The sequence below is a fragment of the Hemiscyllium ocellatum genome, chromosome 1, assembly GCF_020745735.1.
Source record: "Hemiscyllium ocellatum isolate sHemOce1 chromosome 1, sHemOce1.pat.X.cur, whole genome shotgun sequence".
Taxonomy (NCBI): Eukaryota; Metazoa; Chordata; class Chondrichthyes; order Orectolobiformes; family Hemiscylliidae; genus Hemiscyllium; species Hemiscyllium ocellatum.
This window is the reverse complement of record NC_083401.1, coordinates 97,799,845-97,824,883: the sequence shown is the minus strand read 5'-3', so window position 1 is coordinate 97,824,883 and position 25,039 is coordinate 97,799,845. Positions and strand designations below refer to the sequence as shown.

Here is a 25,039-nt window from a genome sequence, read left to right as displayed (position 1 = left end):
GCTTTCGAGAGGGTGAAGAAGAGGTTTACCAGGATGCTGTCTGGATTAGACCGTATGACCTATAAGGGGAGGCTACAAATACTTGGGCAGTTTTCGCTGGAGTAGCAGAGGCTAAGGAGAGACTTAATAGAAGTCTATAAAACTATGAGATGCATAGATAGGGTTCACACTTGGAATCTTCTTCCCAAAATTGAAATGTTTAATACTAGGAGGCATGCATTTAAGGTGAGGAGAGAAAGTTGAAAGGTGATGTGAGGGGCAAGAGTTTTACACAGAGTAGGAGGAGTCTGGAGTACAATGCAAGGGATGGTGGAAGCAGATACAATAGGGGTGTTTAGGGAAAGCTTCTGTGGCAACAATAATAATGGTATCAGGCAAGTGCAGTCCCATCCATAGAAAGACAGTGTGAATGATCACTTCAAACAAAGCAGACAAGTGAAGAGTCACAGGAAGGGTTTGTTTTACACAGGATTTCATTTGAAACTTTGAGAAGAGCTGTTTTGCTATTTGGTCAAGGATGAAATCCTGAATGGAAGAACACAGAGCACTCCAGAGAAAATGGACACAAATTCAGGTAGCAACCACATGTTGAAGAATTTTTGAGAAGAAAGGATGGTTGGTAATAACATGATAATTTACAAGGATAAAGGGGTCAGTGTTGTGATGAATTCAATAGGAGGGCAACAGTATCAGAGTTGAAAACAAACATTAATAGGATGAGCATGGAAAAAGCTACTTTGCTGCAAACAGGCTGAGGGATCAAGAGCTGGGTCTTGCAGGTAAGATGAGCTTGAAAAAGGTATGCATCAGAAAAAGGGGAGTGACTTGACAAAGATGAGGGCTTGGAATCGGACAGAGGAGAATCTTAGAAGAAAACTGGTCTGGTATAAGAGAGTAGTAGTGGAGGCAGCTTATTGGATGATTGAAATCTTACTAACAAAAATCTTTCTGCATTTTTATTGGCGACAAGGATATAAAAAAAAGGAGTAGAAGGGTTTGAAAAGGACAAATTTAGCACAGAAATCAGAGGTTATCTTTGCATTCCAGAACATTCCTGGAATAGTGAGCAATTTCAACAGACAACATCATGCTTTATGTGATCCAACCAGATCTTATGGTGAATAGTTTAGCAAGTTACTTGCTCTATCCTTTGAATTCTATACCCTTCCCACTTAAGGAAGTAGAATGAGGAATGTATCTGGCAAACGGGATGAGAGACAGTAATAGTTTTCAGGAGGACTAGGGCATGGAGGGTGTGAATGTTGAGCAAATCAGGAGCTGCACCAACATCATTGAGATGGATGGTCAAAAGCTAAAAAGAGTTAGGAACCTGAAAAAGCAGTTGATAGTGAATTGGGCACTGACTTTATATGAAACATTCTTTGCTCAAATTCAGTTTTCAAGCTGAAGAAAAAAAACTTCAGAATTTCTAAGTTAGACACCTGACTGCCAGTTTCTTTTAACTTTTGAAAATCTGATATAGAAAACCCTTCACAACAGATCCACACACATACAATTAAACATTCTAATGCAGATCACCTTATGCTTTTTCATTAAGAGTCCAGTTTCAATTTTTGTTTACCTCTGGCCTTCTTTCAAGTGCTTCTTTTATAATGGGATGAAGTTCTTCTATCAACTCTCTGCAAAAAAAAAGCGACTGAAAATGAGCTGCTTACCATTTAGCTTTCATTGGCCAGAAGGACATGGATGCTTTGGAGAGGGTTGCAGAGAAAGTTAAGCAGATGTTACCTGGTCTTAAGGGTTTTAATTATGAGCAGAGGTTTGATAAACTCAAGATTGTTTTCACTGAAAAGACAGAGGCTGAGAGGCACCCAAATAAAGGACGACAAAATTATGAAAGGCACAAATAGGGTGAATTGTCATAAACTTTTTCCCAGAGTGGAAAGATCAACTATTACAACAGAGCACAGGTTCAAGGTGAGAGGGAAAATGTTTAATGGAGAACTGTGGGGAACATCTCTTACACAGAAAATGACAGGTGCCTGGATTGCATTGCCAGTGGAGGTGATGGGAGCAGGCATGTTAGCAATTAATAAGACAAATTTTGATAGACAAAATATTTACTATATTTAATTTGCAAATTGAGCACAAAATCTTTGTTCAATGTGTAAAAAACATAGCTGTTAGATAAAGTTTATTTTTTTGTTGAAAAAATTGCAAAATGAATTTTCTTCAATCCAGTTTGAAACTAAGCTCAGCTTTCTAATTCTACTTTTGAGTCAAAAAGCATCGAGTGAACAATGTGATTTGAAGCACAAAGCAATCCAATCTCTTTTGGAGGACAAAAGCAGCTAAAGTTGTGAATAAATACAACTAACTGGCTCTCAAAAATTGTAGATATTTGGGCAATCCTGGAGGGAACATCTTGCTCTTCAAATATCTTAAAGAGAAATTCAAATTAAATACATCTTAACATGCTTTGCTGGTTCAGACATAAAAAAAAGGTAAAACTTGTGCAATGAAATGCCTTTTACCTAAATGCTACAGGATTGGTCCTGCCAAGCCCCAGCACCAGAGATTCTGTAATTTCCATGCTCTCAGAGCGCATCATTGGAACTATAAACTTGAATAGCGAAGAGGGGGATGGAATGCCAATTATCTGAAATTACAAAGTATTCACCTTAACATAAAATTCATATCTTCATAATCTCATGTCACCTATTCTGGTTATTACTGTAAATGTCAAATTGATTAGTAGTTGGTAGCATTTTTGATTGAGAAAAACATATTATGTCTTCACACTTTACTATGATCATAATTTCAGCTGACATTTAATAACAGTATGAAAGAATACTCTTGTTAAAGGTGGTGTCTTCTAGATTAGATGTTAAACTAAGTCCCCAAATGCCTGTTTCATTAAGCATAAAAAGACACAAGCACATCAAAGATGACCACTGCACTTTTCTGATGTTCAAGCTAACATTCCTCTAAAAATGCAGACAGAGAGAAGTCACATGACACCTGGTTATGGTCCAACAGGTTTATTTGAAATCATACGCTTTCACAGCACTGCTCCTTCAAATGAAGTGGCTTCACTTGAAAGCTTGTGATTTCAAATAAGCCTGTTGGATCTTAACGAGCTGTCATGTAACTTTTGACTTAGTCCATCACAATCCAACATCGGCACCTCACATCATTAAAAATACATATTTATTGTCTCTAGGATCACCTTGTACCTAAATCAACTGCTATGTTTCATAAGATAATTATGGATAAGGAAAAGCCTTGTCGATTTTAATTCAGCTTTCTAGAAGGAAGCCAGATCTCTCAAACCTGCTTTTCTTCAATAAAGTACAGAACTTTTGCTAGCACGATTCTACACAGAAGACAATGCCAGATTACGACTACCCTGATTGCTGTCCTAAATGTATGTTAAATATGCGGTTCCTTGTCCTATCCACAGTTTGAATCTTCTGGATTTAACTGCTCATTTTTTGTAGCTGACATAACCAAAGCTGCACTTGAAATAATGACAATTAAATTTCTTATTTGTCTATAAATATGGCCCAGTGGGTCAATATCCAAAGTCAGAAAACCATCCTTCGCATTTGAAGGGAAAAAAAATTATATTTGCTTGCTTTTTAGGTTCATTGTTTGCGAGGTCTGTTTAATAGAATAAATTGAACCCAGAATGGGGAGTCCTGCATAAAACAGAGTAACATCCAGGAAAATCTCAAAGTTCATTGGTTAGTAATACAGGTCGCTCTGTGAGAATGCACGATTTGTTGATGTGAATTCGCTGTAACACGACTGATGAAATGTTTCGAAAGCGCATTGGCTGGAATGCAATTATATTGCCAAATTTTAGAAACAGCGCTTAAAGTTGTGATTTTTATATAATGCCTGCTTACACAAGAACACAACCACCAGGTTATCGAAGAACTACCTGTAACTGCTAATTTATTAATAATATTTTAGTATTTATTTTATCTATTATACATTTCTTTAAGTTCAAGAGAAAAGTAGAGAAATATATCTAGATTAAAAACTAAAAAAAAGGGGTAATTTAAAAAACAAATGAAGAACTAAACAAATAAAATAGGAGGTGCAGGGTCACACGATGTGTTGAAACTGCATAATATGGGAGCTGGTGGACTCCATTATAGTTCATAGTGAACACATTTGTGGCAAATATTGGTGTTCAGGTGCATAGAAAATGATAAAATCAAAAGGTAAAGGAGAATATAGGATTGCAGGTTAGTGATGGTGCTCATTCTTACCAAAAAAAAGGGAAAGGCAGGACATATGAATGCCATATTATTCCAAGGAACCATAAAAGTGAAAAGATCCCCTGGAATGTAGTGATCATAAATTTAATGTTCAGTTCAAGTGAGAAACTTCAGTCAGAAGTACCTGTGCTTAACTTAAAAAAATTACAATGAACTGAGGATAGAGTTAGCTAAAGTGAACTCGACGGACAGATTAGCAGGAAAGTTAGTAAGGAAGCAGTGGCAGGCATTGCAGGAGGTATTTTAATGACCCACAGCAAAACTGCACCCCAATAAGGAGGAGACATTCTAAGGAGGGATAAGCTAACCATGGTTAATCGAGTTCAAAGTAAAAACATGTAAGGAGACCAAAGTTCATGAAGCCTCAAATACAGAGATAAATTCAGAATCCAGCAAAAGAGGCTGCAAAGATAACAAAATCAGAAAATAAATGAGGGCAAATTAGCTAGGAATATAAAAACAGACAATAAGAACTTCTTTAAATATATAAATGGAAAGAGCGAGATCAAAGTGAACATCGACTCCTTAGAAAATCAATCTGGAGAGATGGTGTTAGGAAATAAGGGAATTGCAGAGAAATTAAATGGATATTTTGCATCAGTCTTTGTAGTGGAAGAAACTTCAAACATCCCTTTAATACTAAGGAGCATGGAGGGAAAAATTAAGTACCATCACTAAAGTAGTAGTAATCAACAAACTAATGGATCTAAAGATAAAGTTCCCTGGTCTGGATGGTTTGCATCCACGGAACTTAAAGGAGGTGGCTACAGAGATATTAATGGTAATTTTCCAAAAGCCATTGGATTCCGAAGAATCACAGAACCCCTACAGTACAGATACAGGCCACTTGGCCCATGGATCGGCACCATCACATCCTCTCTACATAACCCTGCATTAACTATTGCTAATCCCCCTGCACACATCCCTGGACACTATGAGGCAACTTAGCACAGCAAATCCATTTTGCCTACACATCTTTGGAGCGTCAGAGAAAACCAGAGCAGCCCGAGGAAGCCCACACAGGCACAGGAAGAATGTCTGTGTGGAGTGTGCACAGTCACCTGAGGCTGGAATTAAACTCAGATCCCTGGTGCCATGAAGCAGTAGTGCTAGCCATGGTGCCGCCCATTAGAGATGTGCGAAGCATTAGACTGGAATGGAAAACTGCTAATGTGGCACCTTTATTCAAAGATTGATTAACCTAATATCTACTGTTGGAAAAATATTGGTATTAAGGTTAAGTAAGTAATTGCAGAACATTTAGAAAATCAAAATTTAATCAAACTGATTCTTGGAAGGGAAAGAGTGTCTGGCTAATGTATTACACTTTTTCAAGGAAGCCTCAACCAGACTGGACAAAGAAAAAAGTAGATGTGTTGTATTTGGACTTCCAGAACATGTTTGACAAAGTACCTCTCAAAATTTGGCAATGCCGGTGTTGGACTGGGGTGTACAAAGTTAACAATCACATAACACCAGGTTATAGTCCAACAGGTTTAATTGGAAGCACACTAACTTTCAGAGCAACGCTCCTTCACAATCACCTGATGAAGGAGCGTCGCTCCGAAAGCTAGTGTGCTTCCAATTAAACCTGTTGGATTATAACCTGATTTGTGTGATTTTTACATCTCAAAAGGTTAAGTCATTAGATAAGAGCTCACCTGTTGGGGATAATATATTGTCATGGATAGAGAATAGGTTAATGGGCAGGAAGCAGTGAATGAGGATAACAGGTTCTTTCTCAAACTGGCGACTGATGACCTGTGGGATTTCACAAGGATTGATGCAGGGATGGCACCATTTACAATACACATTAATGACTTGGAGGAAAGGAATTAATGTACTGCAGCCAAATGTATAGAACCCACAAAAATAGGTAAAAAGGAAGGTTGTGAGGGGGATACAGTTAATAGACATGGTTAGATTTAGTGAATAGGCCATGAGTTAGAAAATGGAGTATAATGTGTGAAAATGCAAAGATATTCATTTGGGAAGAAAGAACAAAAGATCAGAATATTATTTAAATGGAGAGAAACTGAGAAAGGTGCAAATCAAATGAACTTGGGGATAATAGTGCAGTTAGCAAACAGCTGCACTAAGTAATCAAGAAGACTAATGACATGTTGGCCCCTATTTCAAGGAGAGTTGGAATACAGGAGTAAGGAAATCTTTCTGCAACTGTCCAAGGTGTTGGTGGGACCATATCTAGAGTGCTGTTTGGTCCCGTTATTTAAGGAAAAATATAATTTTATTGGAGGCGGTTCAGAGAAGGTTCACAAAGATGATCCCTGGCATGGAGGGATTACCTTATGAGCAAAGGCTCATTAGGTTAGTAGTTGATTCATTGGACTTTAGAAGACTGAGAAGTGATCTCATTGAAACATATAGTATTCTTAAGGAGTAAATGCTGAGAGGATGTTTCCCCTCATGGGACAGTTTAGGTCTGAGAGTCAGAATAAAGGGGCACCAATTTAAGACTCAGATGAGGAGTAATTTCTTCTTTCAGAGAGCTGAGTGTGTTTAGAACTCCTTGCCATAGAGAGCTGTGAGAGCTGAGATCTTGTGCATATTTAAGGCTGAGATAGAATGATTCTTGATCAGCAGGGGAATGAAGAGTTACTGAGAAAAGGCAGGAGAGTGGGCCTGAGGCATGTCGAATTAGCCATGATCTTATTGAATGGTGGGGCAGGCTCAAAGGCCCAAATGGCCTTCTGGGATAAACGGGCCATCTTAATGGAGAAGCTCAGAATACCAATTTCAAAGGAAAAAAAACACAATGTGGCAATAATTATTGGTAAATCAGAGGACAGGGTAAGTTTTAAAGCAACAAAAAGATGACCAAATAAATAACAAAATGGGAGAAAATAAACTGAGGGTAACCTAGTAAGTAACAAAAGTATACAGCAAGAATTTGTGTGAACATTTAAAAGCAGAGAGAAGCAACAGGGAGTATTTGCATCTTAAACACTGAAGCGGGGAAATTATGTGGAACCAAGAAATGTCAGAGATGGTGAATATAAATACTTTGTATCGCTCTTCACAACAGAAGACACGAAAAGCATCCAGAAAAGAATGAAAGGATTGTGGTGGTGGTGGTTGCAAAGAGACAGAGCGAGAGAGAGTACGAGCGAGAGTGAAATAAACGTAACTATCAAAATAGAAAAAAAATTTTGAAATTAATGGGGCTAAAGGCTGGTAAGACTCCTGGACCTGATGGTTTGCATCCTAGGGTTTTAAATAAAGTACCAGAGATATGGATGCACTGGTCATTACCTTCCAAGAATGCTCAGGTATTGGAAACACCTCAGAGGATTGGAAAAATGCTCATTTTAACAACCTTGTTCAAAAAGGGATAGAAACAAAAAATAGGTAACTATACCTAGAGGAGTGCCACTGGCAATCACAATCGTTTGCAATATGTATTAATGACTTAGATGACGGAAGTGAATGTACTATTACCAAGTTTGCAGACAACACAAAAATAGGTGGGAAGGTAAGTGATGAGGATGACAAAGCAATCTACAAAGAAACAAACAGGTTGAGTAAGTGGGCAAAAACGTGAGAGATGCAAGGTCGGATTGAAAATGTGAGGTTATGCACTTTGGCAGGAAGAGAGAAGGTGAGTGCTATTTAATTCGGAACAGACTGCAGGAATAGACGGATTTAGGAATACTAGCACATGAATCACTAAAAGCTCGCATTCAAGTTTGGTGGTTCACAGGGAAGACAACTGGAATGGCTTCCTTTAGTTTAGAAGGAAAGGATTTAAATTATGTTAAATGTATCCAAGACAATAGTCAAATCACAGCTGGAATACTGTGAACTGTTTTGGTCCCTTATCTGAGGTACGTTGTACTGATATTGGAGGCAATCTAGAGAAGGTTCCCGAGGCTTTTTTGGATCGATTGATTTATTTGTTGTCATGTGTACAGAAGTACAGTGGAAAAACTTGGTTTATGAGCAGTACAGTCAGGTCATAGTAAGCAAGGATGTACAGAACAAAAGATTTAAACAGGAGTCACAGGTAACATTGTGCAGGAGAGATCAACGTTAGCAAGATCAGCATTATTTGAGCCGAGAGTCCATTCAATAGGCCAATAACAATTGGGAAGCTGCCCCTGAACCTACTGGTGTGCATGCATTCAGGCCTCTAAATCTTCTCTCTGACAGAAGAGGTTATAGGAGATCATTACTGGGGTGCAAAGAGTCTTTGATGATGTTGGCAGCCTTTCTGTGGCAGCGAGCTGTGTAAATGGAGTCCATGGATGGAAGCTGATGGAAGGAAGGCTCATGCCCGAAATGTCGATTTTCCTGCTCCTTGGATGCTGCCTGACCTGCTGCACTTTTCCAGCAACACATTTTCAGCTCTGATCTCTAGCATCTGCAGTCCTCACTTTCTCCATGGATGGAATGTTGGCCTCCAGTGATGGGCTGGGTTGTGCACACCACCCTTTGTAGCTTCTGGGCAGAGCAGTTTCCATATCAGGCTGTTACGCACTCAGACAATGTGCTTTCAATTGTGCATCTGTAAGAAGTTGGTAAGGGTGTTTATGGACATGCATATCCTTGGTGTGTGGTGGCACCGTGGCTCAGTGGTTAGCACTGCTGCCTCATAGTGCCACTGACCTTGGTTTGATTCCAGCCTTGGGTGACTGTGCGGAGTTTGCACATTCCCGCCGTGTCTGCGTGGGTTTCCTCTGGGTGCTCCAGTTTCCTCCCACAATCCAAAGATATGCAGGTTAGCTGAATTGGCTATGCTAAATTGCCCACAATGTTTCAGGAATGTGTATCGGTCGGGGTAAATATAGGATAATTTGGTAGGGAAATGGGTCTAGGCAGGTTACTCTTCGGAGGGTCCGTGTGGACTTGTTAAGCCAAAGGGCCTGTTTCCACACTGTAGGGATTCTATGATTCTATGACTTTTTTTCCTTCTCATTGGCTCTATGGAACTATTTACTACGGAAGTCTGATGAAGCTGGTTCATGAAATATTCAAGGCTGAGACAAATTTTTAATCAATGAGGAAGTCAATAGTTAATGGGAAAAGCAGGAAAGTGAAATTGAAAATTACAAGATCAGCCACAATCTCATTGAGTATGTTCCACCGTTCGAAGGACCAAATGGCCTCATTCTGCTCCTAACTTTCGTGACAGACCTGAATTTACACGGATCTAGTTAACCACATTTAAGCCTAAATTTGGATCTATCAGATACTGAACACCGACATTATTTTAGTGAATTCAAACTGCATGCATTGTGGTGATGACAACGCTGATACAAACAGTAATGATTTGCTGACAGCTGGCAAAGCAGTCAGTCTGATGGAATTTAGAACAATTTTAGAGAATTCACAATGGAAACAATATTCAAACGTGGCTTGCTTATGAGAGAGAAAAAAATTGGGTAAGGTTAAAGTAAACATTCTGTAATGGCTTTTAGATATTTAGTACATAAATACCTAACAATTGCATAAATGCCTAACAATCACACAATGCTGGTTCTGACAAGGATGTACAACAAAGCCTTACAGGTGGATGTGGGAGCAATTTTGACTACACATACAAAAGAATGATCAAGTTAAATGAATACAACTTCACAAAAGTACCTTAATTAGTACCTCAGGAAGTTGTCTAAATGCCTCATGGGACGGCAAAAGGATAAAATGCTCCAGAAGCCATGCACAGAAACCAAACATTTCTATCACCTTCACCACTTTGAAGCATGAACCTGACAAGGCGTCCACATTATCAATTACTTTTACAGACAGGTAAGGCACAATCTCAGAATTAATTTCCTTATCTATTCAAGCATATCCTATTTTTACCAATTATTGAATAATACACACAAGAAACAGGAACAGAAATAGACCAAAAGACATTTCAAACCTGTTTTGCCATTCAAAAGACCATGCTTAATCTTAGACTTCAATCAGCTTTCAAGCCTGCTCTCTGGACCTTTGGAGTCTCTAAGTAATGTAAAATTTCTGTGTTCAACAACAGAGGCGCTAAGATGTTTTGAGAATTCCAAAGATTCATAACCCTTTCTCCTCATTTCGTTCTTAAATGATTGGACCCTTATCCAAAGTCTGTGATCCTGCATGTTAAATTCTGTGACTAGCAGAAACAATCTCAACATCCACCTTATCAAGTTGATAGAAATTTCAAGAAGTACCTACCTTAGAATCCAGACTATATCCACTATCAGGAGTAGACGCCAGCGTCTCTGGAGGTGAGCACCTTAGTGACCCTGAAGGAGCCGTACTACATGTTGCTGCACTGCAGCAAAGGATAAGGTAGTTTCTCCAAAGCCCGATGTAGGAATCATTGCCGATTGTGGTGCTCACTTTTTTGGCATTTATAGGACTACTATTTGGAAAAGAGGATTAGAATAAAATACATCAATTTGAAAAACTATTCAAAACTATAGTGCTAAAATGTTTGGCAATGTTTGTTATTGAATCACAGAATAATTACCTTTATTAGGTTCACTGTGACACGACCAGTTCGCTACACGAACAACTCTGCCATTTCTATACACTTACTCTTTCCTGTCTTGTATTCCATACACCTGTTAGTGAAACCTGGGATACTGCATGTTCTATTGATATCTAATCTGTCATAAATAATGACATCTGCACATACACAATAGGTTTCTATGCTTCTGCATATCCTTTAAAATAATACCCTGTATTTTATACTGTTTCTCAATGATTTTCTTACCAAAATGCATCACCTCACACTTCTTAAAAGTCATCGGTCACCTACCTGCTCAGTCTATCAACTTCAGTGTCCTTTTAAGGTTCCAGGCAGTTTTCACAGTTTACAACGTTGCCTTGCCGTGTCTCATTTACAAACTTTGAAATTGTCTCCACAATACACATCAGGAAAAGCATAATCCTAATACCTACCCTGGGAAATGAATTCCAATATAAATATTCCTCTACCTTTAAAATACCAGTGAATTATTACTCTGTTTTCTGTCCCTCACAGAGTTTTGAATCCACATTACTACCAAACCTTTTATTCTGAGAGCTACAACTTTTCTCACAAGTCTACTGTGTGGCACTGTATTGAATGCCTTTTAGAAGTCCATGTACACTGAATACACATTGCCCTTTGGCACCTCTTCAAAAAATAACTCCAGCAAGTTACACATCATTCTTCCTTAACAAATCCAAGTTGGCTTTTCCAAACTAACGTACTTTTCCAAGCGTCTATTCATCTTTCCACAAATAATTATTTCGACATATTTCCCCACCAAAGTTAAACTGACTGATCGGTAAAAGATAGGCTTACATCAACAACTGTTTTGAACAACAGCATAACATTTTCAATTCTCTAGTCCTCTGGTACCACACTGGATCCCAGGGAAGACTGGTTATCATTAGTGCCTCAAGAATTTCCACTCTCACCTCCCTCAATGTCCTCGGATGCATCTCATCTGGTTCCAGTGCCTCATCTGCTTAGTATGACGGGTCATCCAAAACCAATTCCTGATCAACATTAAACCCCTCTGGTGACCAAACATTGTCCTCTATCACTATAGCTTCAGCAGCGTCCATCTTGGGAGGTGAAGACAAATGTCAAGTATGCATTTAACCCCTTTGTCATACCTCTTGCCTCCTGGGTCCAAAGAGGCTCTACTCCTCCTTTTACCACACATATACTACTAATGAGCTTACAGAAGACTTTGGAATTTAATATAGTCCTTCGCCACTTCTCACTTTCTTTTTTACCACCCTCTGAACCTTTTGTTCTACCTGACACTTTTATAGACACACTTCTTCAATATTTTAATTTCCATTCTTCCGTGATTTGTTTGTCCTACATTTTCCTGCTGAGGGAACATACTTTGACAGTGTGTGATCCATCTCCACTTTGAAGCTGTTTTCTGCCATCAACCTTTAGTTTCAGTCTGTAGATCTGGGCTAGCTCTGATCTTGTCTCATTCAAGTCAACTCTCTGTCAGTTCATATTCTTCCTTCAGATTATTCATAGTTATTTTCCAATGATACAACAATCAGTTTCAATTAACTGCATCAGAGTCTTGGGTTCGATTCCAGCCTTAGGTGACCACGTGTGGAATCTGCACCTTTTCACAGTGTCTGTACAGGGTTTCCGCCAGGTGCTCCAGTTTCCTCCTCCAGTCCAAAGATGCGCAGGTTAGATGGATTGCCCATAATGTCCAGGGCTGTGCAGACTAGGTGGGTTAACCATGGTAAATGTGGGGTTATGGATAGAGTCTGGGTAAGATGCACTTCAGAGAGTTGGTGCAGCCGACCCCTGAAAGTCCAACATCTATAAGGTACAAATTAGGAGTGTAATAGAATACTCTCCACCTGTCTGGATGAGTGCAACTCCAGTAACACTCAAGAACACTCAACATCACAATCCAGGACTAAGCAGCTTGATTAGTATCTCATTCACCACAATAAATTCACCCATTTTTCTACCACCAATGCACAGTTGCAAAAGTTGCAGTCCGTAAGATGTATATTTTTGACTCACCCAAAACTCCTTCAACAGCACCCCTCCAAGTCACGCAACTTCCTGACTTAGAACAATAGCATCATTCATTCACTATCAAATAAGCTAAAGTCCTGGAAATCCATTCTAAAAGCACCTAGGGTACACTCAAGCCAGAAAACAGTTCGAGGGTAAGGACCAGCGGGTAACTCACCCTCTGATTTCTTCAAGTTTGTCCACAATCGCAAGGTACCAGAGGTATGACGGAATAGTCTCCATTTGTTTGTGCAGTATACCTCTACGGCTCGGAGTGCAGAACACTCAAGAAGCATCATCCAGGACAATCAGCCTGCTTGATTGGCAGCTTATCCAGCACTTTCAACATGCACTGTATACTATCTATAAGATGGCCTGCAATGACTCAGATCAAGGCTTCCAATTCAACACTTACCAGTGACCTCGATCATCTAGAACAAGAGCAGCAGATACATGAGAATACCATTACATTCGCCTTCAAGCCCAAAGCATCTTGAGTTCAAACGTTCACTGTTTCTTTAGTGTCTTTGGGTCAAAGTGCTGGAACTCCCTTACCCAAGACACTATGGATACACCTATCCCATGTACTGCAGCAATTCAAGAAGGCAACTTACCACCTTTTTAAAGGCAGTTAGGGGTGAACAATAAATGCTGGTTTAGCCACCAATACTCCAGTCTTGTGAATAAAAATAAAATGTATACCACTTCATCTTTCTCTACTTTTAATTTAATTTGCCATGTTTACTGATTTCACCAGATTTCATTGATTTACTTAAATTCTGCACTATCCTTATCTCAGTTTTCAAAAACTTCTAAGTTGTGCTATCACCCAAAATTTTTGACATTTTGCCTTACACTCCTAAATCTAGGTTAAAATAAATCTAATTAACATAATTTAACATGTTTATAATCAACATTGGTCATCAAAATTCACCTTTTTACAATCGAATTCTAAATTAACCAATTAATGAACCGAAAAGTGGAGAAAGGGGATCATTTGTGTACATGACCGATAGCAAAGGCAAGCAATAGGCTTGAAAAAAAGTTCAGGAAGACTTACTTTATGTCCACTTGTGGAGAAAGCATCTGTAGGCGAGTGTATGAAAACATCCAAGCATAACTCACTGCTGATGGACAGTGTTTGGGCAAATTTTCTTGCTTGAGGAAGCTTGATAAACTAATTACCCAAGGGTCCAGGCCCTGTGTCACATGTGCAAATATCCAAATGTGTGAAGGACTGACCACATCAAATTGATGGCTGATGGGAGAGGAACTCCATTCTGCAAGCGTCTGGAGGTCTATCCCAGTGGGGCAATACAGCAAGTTCGTCTATTTAAAGGCAAAAAGAAAACAATCTTAGTTTTGTTCTTAATATGCACTATAAGAAGTTATGTTCAACAAAAGGCAGTCCCAAAGACTGGTAGATAGGACAGTAATGTCCCAGCTGATGGTACTAGCCAAGTCAGATCCCAGAATGAAATACAAACCAAGCTCTATCAATGAGCATGAGCTTAATTAAACCATGAAAACAAAGTTTCAAACTGTTTCTCAATACCCTCCATTACAAACTCCAATCCACAGAAACACTCCATCTCAACTGTTTGTTTTATGAAGAGTTTAGTTAAGTAGAAAACTTGTCAGTTCCAAGAACTTGCAGATTTCTAACCAAATTTTACTGACATGGAAGATGCACAAACCAGAACACTTCTGTTGGAGTATCTAGCTTTCTTTGAACTGAAGTAAACATTTCTAGCTTTGAGTAAAATTCAACTTGCTTCTGCACTCAACTCTGAAGTTATCTGAACTGAAAAACATGTTTCATCCCTTCTGAACTGAAAGCACAAGATCTTAAATGTTTATCCAACCTCTTCTACATTCAATAGGGTATTCATCTTCCCATTATTACCATATAGGTTTGCAGTTATCTGCTTTCTGACACATGCTGGATTTAGGTCACTGTCCAGACTGACTTGCTGACAATTGTTTTTTAAGAAGTATAGTAATAGGTCCACAGCCAGCTTCTTTTAGTAACAACCCAAATTCCTAAAATGACTCATCACATACTTCTCATTATAGGGCTTTAAACTAACTAGTTGAGAAGTGGGTTCAGTTGCAAGGAAACTACAAAATCAAAACGTAAAGGAGAAGTGATGGGATTGATTACCAGAAAATAAGAGGAAGGGACAGAATGTACAAACACCATATTGTACCAACAACCATAAAGTGTAGGGAAACTCAATAATAGAGCAAATTTAAACGCTTTGTATCCTAATGCACAAAGCATTCAGCCTCAGGTAAATGAACTGAAGACCCAAGTCGAGGTATTTGAATATGATCTCACAGCCATTATGGAAACATGGTTACAAGGAGATCAAAACTGAGAACTTAATACTCAGGGCTATGTGATTTTTCAGACAGACACAAGGGATGGAAAAGGCGGCAGCTGAGCACTGTTAGTAAGAAATGAAATGAGCACAGTTGTGAGAGATGACCTAGGCGCTGATGATGTTGAGTCTATTTGGGCAGAGACAAAAAAAACAGCAAAAGAAGGAAGACATTAGTAGGATTAATGTACAGATCTCAAACAGTAGCCACTGTCTGCAAAATGCTATAAATCAACAAATAAAGGTGCATGTAAAAAGAACAGAGCAATAATAAATAGATGACTTTAACCATTATATTTTTTGGGTTAATCAAATTGGAAAACTATGACAATAAATTCATAGACTGCATTAGGGACCATGTCCCAGAGCAAAGTGTTTCGGAGCCAACTATGGAGCAGGTTATCTGGTAATTGGTAATGAGGCAGGTTTAATAAACAAGTAAAAGGTTCCCTCGGAAGTAGCGATCACAATGTGTTAAGTCTGAGACTAAGAAACTAGGGTTTGAAGCAATGGTGATTAACTTAAAAAAAGGAATTACAATGAAATGAGAATAGAACTAGCTAAAGTGAACTGAGCAGAAAAATAAGACAGTAAGCAAGCAGTGGCAGACATTTCAGGAGGTAATTCATGACCCACAGCAAAAGTGCATCCCAGTAAGGAGGAAGGATTCTGAGAGAGGGATAAACCAACCAAAATTTGTAGATGAGTTAGTAAATTTGTGGATGACACCAAGGTTGGTGGAGTTGTGGACAATGCGGAAGGATGTTCCAGGTTATAGAGGGACATAGATAAGCTGCAGAACTGGACTGAGAGGTGGCAAATGGAGTTTAATGTAGAAAAGTGTGAGGTTATTCACTTTTGAAGGAGTAACAGGAATACAGAGTACTGGGCTAATGGTAAGATTCTTGGTACAGTGGATGAGCAGTGAGATCTCAGTGTCCATGTACATAGATCCTTGAAAGTTGCCACACAGTTTGAACGAGTTGTCAAGAAGAATGCCATGTGTTAGCTTTTATTGGTACAAGGAGTGAGTTTTGGAGCTGCAAATTCATCTTGTAGCTGTACAAAACTCTGGTGCAGCTGCACTTGGAGTATTGCACACAGTTCTGGTCGCCACATCACAGGAAGAATGTGGAAGCTTTGGAAGGGATGCAGAGGAGATTTACGAAGATGCTGCCTGGTATGGAGGGAAGGTCTTATGAGGCAAAGTTGGAGACTTGAGGATGTTTTCATTAGAGAGGTGACTTCATTGAGACTCACAAGATGATCAGAGGATTAGACAGGGTGGACAGCGAGAGCCTTTTTTCCCTCAAATGGTGATGGTTAGCACGAGAGGGCATAGCTTTAAATTGAGGGATGATAGATGTAGACAGATGTCAGAGGTAGGTTCTTTACCCAAAGAGTAATAAAGATGTGGAATGCCCTGCTTGTAATAGTAGTAGACTCACCAGCATTAATGGCATTTAAATGGTCATTGGATAGTCATATGGATGATAAAGGGATAGTCCAGGTTAGATGGGCTTCAGATTGGTTTCACAGGTCAGCACAACAGAGGGCCAAAGGGCCTGTACTGCACTGAAATGTTCTGTGTTCTACGTAACCATGGCTAACCAGGATGTTAAGAAGAGTATGAAGTTGAAAGAAAAAGCATATACAGGAGACCAAAGGCAGTGAAATCTCAAAAACAGAGATAAATTCAAAATATAGCATATACAGGACTGAAAAGAAAACAAACAAACAATAATCTATAATGGTAAATTAGCGAGGAACATAAAAACTGTCAAAAAGGAGGACAGGAGACAAAGTTAACACAGTCTCCATAGAAAATGAATCAGGGAGACAGTTTTGGCAAATATTTTTCATTAGTCTTTAGGGTGGAAGTTACTTCAAATGGTCCATTAATACTAAGGCATATGGGGGAACAATTAAGTACCATCGCCATCACTAAACAAGTAACATTAAGCAAATTAATGGGAGTGAGTTTCGAGAAGATTTGTAGCTCAGGTTGAGGTTCTGGGTATAGGTTTGCTCGCTGAGCTGGAAGGTTTGTTTTCAATCTCTTGTTGAAAACAAACTTCCAGCAGTGAGCCAACCTGCCTCTAAACTCATGGAACTAAAGGCAGATAAGTGCCTGGTCCTGATGGCTTACATTCTAGAATCCTAAGAGAGGCAACTGGAGAGAGCGGATAATTTTCAAAAAGTTGTTGGATTGTAGAGAAATATTACAGGATTGGAAAACAGTTATTGTGACACTAGCAGAAAGTGAGGACTGCAGATGCTGGAGATCAGAGCTGAAAAATATGTTGCTGGAAAAGCGCAGCAGATCAGGCAGCATCAAAGGAATTCCTGAAGGGCTTATGCCCGAAACGTCGATTCTCCTGCTCCTTTGATGCTGCCTGACCTGCTGCGCTTTTCCAGCAACACATTTTTTAGCTATTGCGACACCCCTATTCAAAAAGGAAAGGAGGAAAAAAGCAGGTAACTGTAGGTCGATAAGCTTAATGCCTATTGTTGGAAAAATATTGGCATTAGTTGTCAAGGATGTAAAAGCAGGATATTTGGAAAATCATAATCTAATAAAGCAGAGTCAACGTGAATTCAAAGGGAAATTGTGTCTATTGAGTTTTTTGAGGGAAAACAAGAGTGGAAAGAGGGGAACCAGTATATGTGCTACATTTGAACTTTCAGAAAGTGTTTGACAAGGTATCTATCAGAAGTTTAAGTAATAAGATAAGATCCCACAGTGTTGGAGATAATATATTGGCATGAACAGAAAACTGGTACATGGACAGGAAGCAGTGACGAGGTATATTGGCTTCTTCTTCAGGTTGGCACTCTATGACCAGTGGGGTTCCATAGGGAAAAGTGGTCCACAACTGTTAACAATATATATTAATGACAAGGAGGAAGTAAATAAATATGTTTCAGCCAGAGGTGCAGATGTCACAGAAATTGGTAGAAAGGCAGGTCACAAGAGGGACACAAATAGTTGACAGAGACATCATGATAATTTAAGTAAACAGTCAAATATTTGGAAAATGGAATACAATTTGGGAAAATGCACATTTACAAAATTTAGAAGGGAGAAAAAAATCCAGGATATTGTCTAAATGGAGAGAAACTGCAGAAAGCTGCAACACAAACAGTCTTGGGGGTACTTGTACATGAAACACAGAAAGCTAACACATAGATGCAGCAAGTAATCAGGATGGCTAAAGGAATGTTAGCTCTTATTTCCAAGGTGTTTTGAGTATCAGTGTAGGGAAGTCTCACTACAACCATATAAGAGACCACATTTGGAATAGAGTGAACAATTTTGGACCCCTTATTCCAGAAATTATATAACTTCACTGGATGCAGTTCAGCGAAGGTTCACTAAAATGATTCTTGGTATGTTTTATGGAGGGATTGTCTTATAAGCAAAAGCTGAACAGGTTGAGACTCTACTAAACAGAATTTAGAAGAATAAGAGATCGCATTGAAACGCGTTTCATTCTTCAGGATATGCTGATAATTTCCCTTGGAGAATTTCTGGGACCAGAAGGCATAATCTCAGAATAAAGCTGTGCTAATTTAATGGCTGCGATGAGGAGGATTTCTTTTTCCAGAAGGTTGAGTTTATTTGAAATTCCTTTTACAGACAGCTGTGAAGACAGAGTCCTTGTGTATTTTAATTCTTGCTATTTAGGTGAATAGAGGGTTACAGGAAAAGGCCAAGAAAGCGGACATGGGTAAAGTCGATCAGCCATGACCCTACTGAATCATGAAGCAAGTTTTAGGGACGAATGGCCTGCTCCTGTTCCTGTACCTTATGTCAGCATCAAACAACATGCCTCTTCAGCTGTTCGCAACACAGTTAGGGATTGTACCAAACAAGGCCTTGCTTGTAAACTTAGAACATACTGAACATAATATCTAATGCTAAGTGTGATATAATATTTGTAATATCAATAATAAATATAATCTAAGTGTAATAAATGTGACAGTGTGTGAGAGAAGAATTACACCAATGATCAATTTTGGATTGACAGTTGGACTTGCAGTATGGCGCACTTATAAATACTGTAATAACAAAAGTTACAGACAGGAAGAGTACATGCACTCTCTGTGCCTGTTTCAACACAAAATATGTTACCGCCACTCTTTGATTCACTTCTCAGGACAATGCCTTCAAGTAATCAGTCAACGAGCCTGCTGTGAAATTAAAGCAAAGCTTGGCAGTTAACTGTCCTTCATTACTTAATGGTTCATTCCCCATGACTGTGTTTCTATCAGAGTCCATTTGCCAAACAACCAGTACTCTTCTGTTATACAACACCAATACTGCTTTCCCTTTCATTTGGTATCCCTTGTAAATTGCCCAGATGTGTACAAAACAAAAAGCTTTGCCAAAATGGGTCATTTTGAAAAATACTCAAGTTCTGTGCTAGTAGATACACCTGTAATTAAGTTCAGGAGAGTTATCGAAGTCAATTATTAACAGATGATGGAGGCATTCAGAGGAGAAATTTGTTATGTTTGAATTAGGGCTCAGGAAATGACCTGGAACCTGAAAGACTCAGAAGGTGTGCAATTGTGAGTGAATGAAGCCCATAAGCAATGTTCATTTTATGCAGCTCACCAAGATTACAAAAATATAGATGCACTATTAGCGTGGTGAAGTTAGCTGTCTGTGAAACGCTAAAATCATACTTCTGAGTAGGTGCTGGAGTACAGTTTCCATAATTCAAGGGTACCCAATTTCTAATCAGGAGATTGGACTCTAAGAATGTGAGCAGTCGCTGAGACTGTATGTGACAGAGCAAGTTTTGAGGAAGTTCTGTTGTCAAGATGTGAAGGGGTTTTTTGGGGGGGGGGGGGGGGGGGGGGGGAAGTTTGATTTCTGAGAAACCCATGGGATTTCTCAACTGCATCTGCTTTTTATGCATACTGTGGGTTGTTTGACCACAGTGTGCCATTTACCTACATTTTCCTCAGTCTAACTTTCACCGCTGCTCCCTCACCACCAGACGCCTGGAGGAAGAACGCCCCACAACACTTCAACCCCAGGGCATCAATGTGGACTTCAACAGTTTCCTCATTTCCCCTTCCCCCACCTCACCCTAGTTCCAAACTTCCAGCTCAGCACTGTCACCATGACTTGTCCGACCTGCCTATCTTCTTTTCCACTCCACCCTCTCCTCCCTGACCTATCACCTTCATCCCCTCCCCCACTTACCTATTGTACTCTATGCTACTTTCTCCCCATCCCCACCCTCCTCTAGCTTATCGCTCCATGCTTCAGGCTCTCTGCCTTTATTCCTGATGAAGGGCTGTTGCCCGAAACGTTGATTTCGCTGCTCCTTGGATGCTGCCTGAACTGCTGTGCTCTTCTAGCACCACTAATCCAGAATCTGGTTTCCAGCATCTGCAGTCATTGTTTTTACCTTGTTAAACATCCAAGTTTGACATGTACTGCAGATTGTATTACTGTTCTGACTTTGATGATCCTGCTCCACAGCTATCTGATGAAGAAACAGCTCTGAAAACTAGTACTTCAAATAAACCTGTTAGACTATAACCTGGTGTTGTGTGATTTTTAACCTTGTTCTAACTTTGTCTAATAAAGATTATTACTTCTTTTTTCAACAGAACCGATGTTGAGATGCCTGGACAAAAAAAAATTGAATACATAAGTGAAATTCACAAAATGTCTGTTAATATTTCAAAATTATGAAGTATCAAACAATTTCCAGCTCACTGGTCTACCTGGTCTGCTCCAGTAAGGTGTATGAAGCTTTCCAAGATTGAAGGGCTTAATCGATCCATGACATCGATCGCCAGCTCTTCATCTCCCTGAAACAGAAGAGAAGTTCTAAGCTGTACTATTTTGCTGATTAATGTTTTTGAACTACAGCATGACAAAAACAATAGGTATACATTGCTGTCTATTAGGCAAATTGGCAGGAACATCACCAATGTAAGTGGTTGGAATTCTGACAAAATACAGTCAACATTTCCACCTGACATGATGGCGGGCATCCTAAAGATTTCAGATGCATTGATTTAGGAGGCAGAGGGATGCATTGGTTGAGATCTTCTCAAATTCTTTACATTCTAAAGTGTCTTAATGGGTTAGAAGGCAGAATATTTAAGCCAATAATCAAAAAAGTTCCTAGACATAGGAAAACATGCAGGCAATTCAATGAGATCATGACTGATCTGATAACCCTCAACTCCACTTTGCTACCTTTTACCCACAACCCTTAATTCCCTTACTGATTAAAAATCTGCCTATCTTAGCCTTGAATACAGAGTGATCCAGCCTCAACAGCCCTCTGCGGTAAAGAATTCCATTAGGTAGACTACCCTCAGCCCAGCGACAAAGATGTTGCCGGAGGATAGGCAACTTGGTTATTAGATGGGACTGGTGTAGATGGTGGTGGCGGAGGGATGGCAACACAGGTGTCATTGACTGTGATGAACAGGTTCAGGACTGATGGGCTTTCTTCAAACTATATCTTTTTTTCTTATTCTTAAATTATTCAAACAGGCACTGTTTCCTGGTGACAAATGAAAGCTTTTCACTGTATTTTACAGTAAGAATACAAATACATGTGACAATAAAATCTAAATCATCCTCAAAGAACGAATTCCTCCTTCTTCTTAAACGTGTGACCCCTTATTCTGAAATAATAGTCACAGTCCTTGATGCTCCCACAAGGGGAAACAACTTTTGCACATCTGCCCTGTCAATTCTCCAAATAATCTTTTATGTTTTGATATGAGAAAGAGAGAACAATGAACTATATGCCACTTAGTCTGACATTAGTGTTTGGGAAATGTTAGAATCTATTATGGGATATAGCAGCAGAGCAATGGATAAGCATAGAATGATTATAGAGAGTCAAGATCGACATACAACAGGCAAATCATGTTTGACAAATTTATTATGAGGACTTAATTCAAAGGGAAATTAGTTGATTAGTGTTGTGCTAAGACAGCTGGTTTGAAGATGACCTTGTTTTCCTGGGTTTTTAGTGAAAGGCATTTCACATGTTTGGAGAAGGAATCGATAATGACCTGGACCTTGGGTTCTCAATACACACACATCTCAGTGTCATTTGCACACTTAAGACTGAGGTTGAAGTGACCTAGTTTTGGATTGAAGGTGGCGTAGAGTTAACAGATTCCTGTTTGTTTTGTTATTTGTCTGCATGCCTGTAGGTATTTTGCTGCAGTTGCGTTTTCTTTCCTTTGTTCTTCATGGGAAGTAGGGATTATTGCTAAGGCCAACATTTATTGCCCATCCCAATTGGTCCTGAATAAGATCAGTTAACAGTAACGACGTTATTCTGGGACTGTAGTCACACGCAGACCAGACAGATTTCTTTCCCTAAGGGACATTAGGGAACCAGATTTTTTTAAAATCAAAAACAGAGAGGAATTTTCAGTTTAATTCACTGAATTTAAATTCCAACAAGTGCAATATTAGGATACAAATTTACATCTCCAGCCTGTTCCGCTGGATTACTGGTCTAGTGAGATCACATCTATGCCGCCATCTCATTTGTGTGTAGCAAGTGAAATGCAGACAAATGTTGCTACGATGACACAACATTGTTTAACCCTTGTTTTCAAATAACTGGCCTCTGTGGCAGTTCTGTGCATGATGATTACAGCTTGCAATCCATTGGACGAGATGAAGGAGTGTAACAATTTCTGAAGGGCAACCAAAGTTGCGGAGGATACTTGGTAAGACTGTGATCAACTGAGTCAAAGGCTTTACACGGTCGGTGTTCCTTGCATGGGTCCCCTCAGGAAGATATGGGCTCATGGTGTTAGAGGCAAGGTGCTAGCATGGATAGAAGCTTGGCTGTCTGACAGAAAGCAGAGAGTGGGGATAAAAAGGTCCTTCTCAGGATGGCAGCCGTTGACAAGTGGTGTTCCGAAAAGCTCAGTGTTGGGACCACAACTTTTCACTTCAGACATTCGTAATCTAGATGAAGGAACAGAGGGCAATCTAGCTACATTTGCAGACAACATAAAGATAGGTAAGTGGACAGGTAGCATTGAGGAGGCTGGCAAGTTACAGAAGGATTTGACAGTTTAGGAGAGTGGGCAATAATGTGGCAGATGGAGTACAATGTGGGAAAGTGTCAGGTCATGCACTTTGGTAGGAAGAATAGGGGCACAGACTATTTTCTAAATGGGGAGAAAGGTAGAAGTTTGAAGTGCAATGAGACCTGGGAGTTCTAGTCCAGGATTCTCTCAAAATAAACTTGTAGGTTGACTCAGTAATTAGGAAGGCAAATGCAATGATGGCATTTACTTTTGAGACGACTTGAATATAAAAGCAGGGATGTACTTCTGAGGCTATATAATGCTTTGGTCAGACCAGATTTGGAGTATTGTGTGCAGCTTTGGGCTTCATATCTGGAAAAATGTACTGGCCTTGGAGCATGTTCAAAGGAGGTTCATGAGAATGGGCACAGGAATGAAAAGCTTAACCTATGAGGAACATTTGAGGATGTTTAGAAGGATGAAGGGGAGGATCTAATTGAAACATACAGAATACTGAATGGCCTGGACAGAGTAGATGTTGGGAAGACGTTTCCATTGGTACGAGAGACTAGAACCTGAGGGCATAGCCTTAGAGTAAAGGGAAGACCTTTTCGCACAGAGATAAGGAGAAACATTTTCAGCTAGAGAGTGGTGAATCTATGGAATTCACTGTCACAGAAGGCTGTGGAGGCCAGGTCATTGAGTATATTTAAGACTAAGATAGATAGATTGTTCAGTATCAAAGGGCTAAAGGGTTACCTGGAGAGAAAGCGGGAGAATGGGGTTGAGAAACTTATCAGCCATGATTGAATGGCAGAGAAGACTCAACGGGCTGAATGACCTAATTTCTGCTCCACTGCCTTATGGTCTTAAAAACAACATGGAATAATGAGGATCAGGTTGATGGTGGCACAGTAGGTAGTGTTTGAGCTAGTCAGAGCCCTTCTGCTCCAGGCCAGCGACATCCTTTTATATACTTTTATTTTCTTTTCTTCCTTCATCTTCATAGCTGGATGGAGGCAGGGCAGTGACTGCAGCATCAGCAGTATAGATTGGGACTTCTGCCAGCGACAGCGGTACCTGAAGCAGGTTCTTCTGGTGGTAGTAGACCTGGACTCTGGACAGAGTTGGAAGGCAGCAGAGCCAGGATCTCCTGGGGCACCAGTGTCATCATTGCCCTTCCCAGAGCGGGACTTCTTGATGACCGGAATACCTTCCGGAGACCTTGCAGAAGTCTTATGACCCAATTTGAACAGAAGATTACTTAAATAAGAGTTAATTTCATTTTATTCTTTTTATAGAACATAGAAAGCAAAGCACAAAACAGGCTGTTTGGCCCTCTATGTTGTGTCATGGATCACTCCTAATCTAAAATAAAATAACCTAACCTATTCACCCCTCAATTCACTGCTGTCCACATGCATGTCTGGAAGTCACTTAAATGTCCTGAATGACTCTGCTACCACCATCACCGCTGGCAACGTATTCCATGCATTCGCAACACTCTGCGTCAAGAACACTGACAGATCTTAAAACTATGACCTCTCGTGCCAGTCAATCCTGCCCTGGGGAAGAGTCTCTGACTCTATCCATGTCTCTATTATTTTATAGCTCAAAATGGCACCGGATTGTGGCAACAAAACACTTTTCACATACATCTTGAAGATACAGTCAATAAAATCACTAATTCATTTTCCTTAACATGGAAGCCTCATCTTAATGACCGTGGACAATGATGGTATAATTCTCCACTGTCCAAATTTTACTAGTCAGCCTTTGACCTGATGAGAAAAAGAATATTTGAGAACTGGGATCTGAAGTTCAATTTATGTCTGTTTTATCTGATATTTTGAATCCTATCC

At 39.6% G+C, this 25,039-nt stretch overlaps 1 protein-coding gene across 8 annotated transcripts in view; it reads right to left on the bottom strand.

Moving 5' to 3' along the window:
• fryl (furry homolog, like) overlaps positions 1–25,039 on the bottom strand; it is a 462,166-nt gene that overhangs the window by 173,927 nt on the left and 263,200 nt on the right. For 7 of the 8 annotated variants that reach the window (XM_060824340.1, XM_060824357.1, XM_060824348.1 and 4 more), the window contains 5 exons: positions 20,883–20,969; positions 13,811–14,079; positions 10,425–10,614; positions 2,496–2,620; positions 1,583–1,640 (listed from right to left, as the gene is read on the bottom strand). In XM_060824340.1, the coding sequence (XP_060680323.1) occupies positions 1,583–1,640; positions 2,496–2,620; positions 10,425–10,614; positions 13,811–14,079; positions 20,883–20,969 (729 nt within the window). The remainder of the gene's footprint in view (positions 1–1,582; positions 1,641–2,495; positions 2,621–10,424; positions 10,615–13,810; positions 14,080–20,882; positions 20,970–25,039) is intronic. The other variant, XM_060824320.1, reaches the window with a different exon arrangement.